We start from the raw sequence: 6000 nt of genomic DNA on the forward strand, positions 1-6000 counted from the left end.
CTCAAAATGAATCGCAGCAAATTAATATTCACACTGTTTGGCTGAGCCTGTGTTGTAACAAGTGAATATCTACAGACTCAGGGTTAACATGTTTAAATTTGCTGTTCTTGTAAATTCTTGTTGTGCAATTGCTAAAAAGAGCACCTTTGAAATTTCCAGTGTGCTTTTTGTTTTTTATTAAACACGTAAGTGTTAAACATGTGAAGTTTTTTTATTGAAATATTCTATGTTCTTAGCTGTGTGTGCTATATCTGATCAGTGGTGGTTAAGAGTTTGGACCATGTGTATTAAATTACACTCGTTTTTCTGTGCTCTATACAAAAGTAGGAAATTACTTCATTAGAAAAAAAAATGCATTTTGTTGACTAAAATTGCTTATTTTTATCGACTAAAATTATTTGTAATTTTCATCGACTAAAATGGGACTAAAACTAAAATAAATCTAATGACAAAAATTGGACTAAGACTAAAATTCATTTTTAGCCAAAAGACTAAGACTAAAATAAAATGAAAGTTTCCTGTCAAAATAAACACTGAATGCTCACCTGTTCCAGCCAGATACCTGCATCATGGGGCTGATCTGAGCTGAGGAGGAGACTCCTGTTGTTTTGTTCATCTTCATCATAATAATGACAACATTAGATGACAACAGGTGCTCACATAGGTTTGTGCTGATGAACATGTCTGAGCAGCTTGACCGCGTTGTTGTGTGTCGGGGAGGAAACACAACGACAGCCACAGAGTCGTGCTGGTTTGAGCGTGTTACTGCTCGCTGGAGTTATATCAGCTCTGTCTGGAAGTTAGCTGGAAAACTTTCTCTTTCAGTCGTGAACACATCACTGAGCGGCTAGAATCTCCATTTCTGGGCTTCAACGTCAGAAAATAGCTGAGTAAACGCGGCGCTGAGTGAGAGGAGTGTTTCGTTTGTCAGAGACAGCGGAGCTGCAGACACCGGCAGCAGACGCTGGAAAAAACACAAAGGAGGGGGCGCTTCGGTTCTGCGCTAACGCCGCAAAGCATCATGGAAGTTGTAGTCTTTGCTGTAAAATCGGCCAGCGGGTCAGTTTTATCATATTTTTTATAATTATCTCGCGGGCCACATAAAAAGAGAGGGTGCTCACTGCAGAACTACAAAGGTGGAGCTGCACCAGAGTCAGCCCCACCCATTCACGCAAACCCAGCCTAGCCCACTGACTTCTTCTGTTTTTGTTTGTGTAATCTGACCCACATGAATTACGGCCATTACTAGTTTAGAACTGTTAATGCTACGTTCTATGCTCCAATTAAACAAGATAAATATAACTTGCTACATGACAAAGCCTGAATATATCCCGAAACAAAAAGGTTTCTTTTAGCAAATATCTGCCCACAGCCGCTCTAACAAAAGCGTCCTATACAGCATTTAAGGCTTATTGTTGTGCGGGCTCTGGTAGTCCAGTGGCAAGATCGACTGCCTTAAGTTTTGCTTTCCCCTCTGCTGATGCTGGTTCGACTCTCGGTGGGCTCGGCAGCAATCTATTTAGCCAGCTGAAACATTTAACTTGTTTATATTTTAGTTGTAATGTTTATTTTCTGCAACATATTTATGTCTCTAAAAGTTCTTTGAATTTGGTCGTTCCTAAAGAGCATTTTAGTTGAAACTCTGCTCACAAATGGGCTCACACTGGCTAAATAAACAAATAAATAAAAAAACAAACACATTAGTCATTATATTTTAAACGGTATACCAATAAATGGTTGTAAACATAGTACTGGCAAGTGTAGCTAGAAATGAAGAAAAAAGTTAATGCCGCTGCTGGGAGGCGAACCTGCACAAAACTGCATGACAATCTGACTCCATAACCACTTCACCACTACATCTGATAACAAGCAAGTGGTGTCACATGTAATTGTGCCATCCAGTGTGTCTTTGTAGATGGGATGTATGGTTTTTCTGGCGGTGTCTCGGTAGAAGTCATTTCAGAAATAATTGTCAGAAAATTCACAGAATATCCAGATTTGAGAACCAAGAACAGAGCCGCTTCAGGGGAGGAGATCAAATTGAAGCTGAGATGGGAGGAAAATGCATGAATGAGGCCAAAAATGGCTTTGGCGTGTTTCTTATGAGGAAATGACAATATAACATGGTAAAAAGTTCCAAAATTTAGATTTTTAATTATATGGAACCTTTACAAAAACAGTTCAATTAACCTCTCAGCTCCGTCCTCAATCTTGCATTTTAGATGATATTAGCTATAACACCCTCTATGGGCGGGGCTGACTCTGGTGCAGCTCCATCTTCTGGTGCAGCTCCGCCTTTGTGGTTCTGCAGCGAGCACTACTTGCATAAAAATGCTCCGTGGGCCAGATGTGGCCTGCGGGCCTTGTGTCTGACACGTGTGTGTTAGGAGATCGTTTTGGGACGCTGCTGTAAAAAAAAGTGAGACGAGAACCCGAAAAGCTTCTGCCGATCACAATTCGACAACGGACTATGAAAGAACAGATAACACTCAAAATGCACGGATTCTTCCTGTAAGAGGTGAGTCTTCGCTATGTTTTGGTAGTTTTGGCGTTGGCATCATCATAGAGCGCAATGTCCTGTGACTCTTAAAAAAACAGTAAAAGCGCTGAAAAATGCTGGCAGCGAAGGGCTTTCCTGATCAGGAAACGGCTGGCAGTGAGTGGGTTAAACGAAAAGGAAAATCTAATTTGTGTTGCTCATCCATAAAAACATCCATGTTTAGACTTCTTCTGTGTTCGTAAATCAGTCAGTGAATCATACCGTAATCAGTCACATGTAGTGCTGAAACAACTAATCGATTATAATCGATTATTAAAATAGTTAACAACTTTTTTAGTCATCGATTAGTTGTTTAATAATCATATTTTACCGCATAAAGTCTATTTTTTTTACCACAATCTGACATCGGTTACAATCTGTTAAATTTGCCGCCAGTGTGTGGCAGTAATGAGCCACTGATCTACCAGTGGAGCCGTAGAAGAAGAAATGAGCCAATAAGTGCCCTCGGTTTTCATGACGTATCACGTTACTGACGCTCATCTTGCTGTGAGAGATGGCGGATCAACAAGAAATACGGAAGAAAAATAGAAGCGACAAAACAAGAGAAACCCCGGACAAAAACCTCACGAGTATGGGAGCACTTCACTAGATGCCTTGAAAAGACCGGTGACCTGCAAAATATGCAAAAACCATCTAGCATGGCACGGAAGCACGACGTCCCTAAGTGAACATTTGAGACGAAAACGTGGGGGCTGATGCTGCAGAGGAAAGTCCGGTAAGTAACAGAAAATAAACAAGCTAACGCAGATCAAATTTGGGACTTAGTGTTAGCTGAGTTCGTTATAGTGGATGTTAAACATGTTTTTTTGCCGCGTCAGTTTACGGTGTTCTACTTCTGATTGACTAGATGCAATCGTGAATCTCCTCCGTGTTGTGAATCATGCGCTTGCCAAATTTAGCACGTCTGTTTATAAGAATGTTCTCGTTAAGAGAAAAACGGCACAAACCCATAACTATGTTCCTCATTCAAAAAAGGACAACTCCGCGGTGAAAAATATACAGACGAGCTGTGTCCAGGTGAATATAACGCGGCATAGTTGTACGCTTTCAATTTTTAAATACAGGAGAAATTCAGAAAGTCCTTTTTTTAACTATTAAAAGGCTGTTTTACTATCTAACGCTGTAAAACGCCTCACAACACATTTTTGTCTAAATAAATGATCACTGTATATTGTTAATTAATTCAAATAATGTAATATTGATTTAGTGTTGTAGTGTGTGTGCTGCTTTATTTTATATGTGTACTTAATTCAGTTTATTTGTGTTTCTTATGCAGAAAAAACAAGCAACGATGGACAACTACATGGGGAACAAGACACTCACCCCCAGCAATGCATACCACTTACAAACTCTATTCTAGATTCTACATTAATTTTTTATGGAATTTACCTCTTATATTTTGATGCCAAAAAACTTATTCTGGACTGATATTTTGCACTGTTTAGCTCATTTTACACCACTGACTGTGTTCATGTGCAATAAAATAGATTGCAGTCAACTGCACAATTCTCTTATGTTTTTCTTTTTCTTAACTGAAATGTATTCATCACTTGTATAGGTTAAATAGCTAAACAATAACAAACCGATTAATCGATTAATCGAAAAAAATAATCGACAGATTAATCGATTATGAAAATAATCGTTAGTTGCAGCCCTAGTCACATGCACCAACCACGGCCCATCGTCATTTACTGGACTAATGATGGGCAAATGGAAAAACAGCCCGACCTTAGTGTGGGCTACCGGAGCTGCAATACTTACTCTGAACTGTGTGGCGCTAAAGAGTCAAATGTTTTTACACACTGGGCCTTTAAGCTCTAAACCACAGCGATGTGCTGAAGCAACAGCAGTCATACGTGCTGTCAGCGCCGCTGCCGTCGTGTCTGCAGCAGGCAGTCTCCCCAACTGTGATTGGTCACATGATGATGCGTGACTGACGCTACAACAAAGGTAGGTTGTGAACACATGAAAACCTCTCCTGTCTCTGACTGATTCTCGTAGTGACTGAAACCCGACAGAAGACCAAATAGTTCCCACAGCTTCATCTCACCGCTCCCCATGGGGACGGGTCGAATGCAGCACGTAACTTCACCAGTGTGTCACGATGACTTTGGGACTTTAACTCCCCTCAAAACAAAAAATTCTTTGGATCAATACGAGTCACATGACCAATATACTCGGCTTCAAAAATCATTCATTAGAGAGATCTATTCACTCTACAACTTCAAAGTTATACAACAGTGTGTGAATGAGTGAATGACTGGTTGTGATGTAAAACGCTTTGGGGGGTTTTAGAACCCCAGTAGTGCTAAACATATACAGATCATTATTTTAAAGACTGAACCTCATTCTCATAATTTCACTGTATTGTCCCACCATAGACTGACTATATTCATCCACCAGTACCTGTGTCCATGCTGTCCAGGTGGTGAAGAACACACGATGTATCAGTCCCAGCTGATGGATGATCCTGAAGTGGTAGCAGGTTTTCTTTAGCCGTGTTTAGCTAACAGCTGCAATAGAAACAAAGCAGGAGAGCTGATTAAGATGCTGCTTCAGAACAACGCAGGAGATTAAAGATCCAACGCTTTGGTTCTGATCAGCTGAGGACACATCCAGTCTGGAAAAGAGGACCTTTGCTAACCAGAGTTCACAGAGTAGAGCTAACCGCTTTTTCCTCCAGAGTCACATTCAGATTCGGAACTTTTCCGTCGGAGAGTGTGAGCAGGATGGATGAGAGAGCGAGCAGCGATCCTGCATCATGACCAACTCAGATGAGCGAGTCTGATAGAGGGAACCTCTTCAATCTGATGAAAGCAGCTAAACGAGCGCGTTTCTCAGAGAGGCCAAAGGAACAGCAGCAGATCCAGAGGGCAGGAAGTCTAGAGAAAAGCTTTTCTCACCCACAACCTGATTCTGGAGCTCCGATTGTCACGAAGACCGCAGAATATCTTCTCTGGTTCTGGAAAGAACTCCACCAAGTTGTTGAGGAGAAGAAAGTTTCCACAGCCTGGTGAGAAGATTTCTGCAGCAGCAGCAGTTAGTCGCTTTAGCTGATCAACTCTCCCAGAGACTGAAGTGAAGACATTTTTACTGCAGAGCCTCAAATATTCTCCTCACACACCAGAACAACAAGCTAGCCCTGCTAGCAGCTTCCGGTTTCTGCTTCTTCTGGTGGTCGGTGACCAGCGTAAAGGTGCACCAGCGCCACCTGCTGGAGCAGAATAAAACACATGTGTGTTCAGAATGGGACTAATAAAACACACATAACATGTGATATCTTCCTCAAACAATAGTTTTACACCTGTTATATTAATATTGTTATTAACTTTATTTTTATTTTAATCTTGTTTGTTTTTATCTAATCTGTTTTTCTTTGATGTAAAGCTAATTATGTGTCTGTTGCTGCTGCCTCTTGGCCAGATCGTTGTTGTAAATGA

At 40.9% G+C, this 6000-nt stretch overlaps 1 protein-coding gene across 4 annotated transcripts in view; it reads right to left on the reverse strand.

Moving 5' to 3' along the window:
* Positions 1–5753, reverse strand: part of LOC129160923 (gastrula zinc finger protein XlCGF57.1-like) — a 36690-nt gene extending 30937 nt beyond the window's left edge. The window contains exons 1-3 of one of the 4 annotated variants that reach the window (XM_070543764.1): positions 5464–5753; positions 5229–5367; positions 4967–5073 (exon numbers count right to left, since the gene is read on the reverse strand). In XM_070543764.1, coding sequence (XP_070399865.1) covers positions 4967–4976 — 10 coding nt within the window. In that variant the 5' untranslated portion in view covers positions 4977–5073; positions 5229–5367; positions 5464–5753. Of the gene's footprint in view, positions 1–4966; positions 5074–5204; positions 5368–5463 lie in introns of all 4 variants that reach the window. The other 3 variants (XM_070543763.1, XM_054738010.2, XM_054738009.2) reach the window with 3 other exon arrangements.
* Positions 5754–6000: the final 247 nt, after the last annotated feature.

The sequence above is a fragment of the Nothobranchius furzeri genome, chromosome 13 (assembly GCF_043380555.1).
Source record: "Nothobranchius furzeri strain GRZ-AD chromosome 13, NfurGRZ-RIMD1, whole genome shotgun sequence".
Classification (NCBI taxonomy): domain Eukaryota; kingdom Metazoa; phylum Chordata; class Actinopteri; order Cyprinodontiformes; family Nothobranchiidae; genus Nothobranchius; species Nothobranchius furzeri.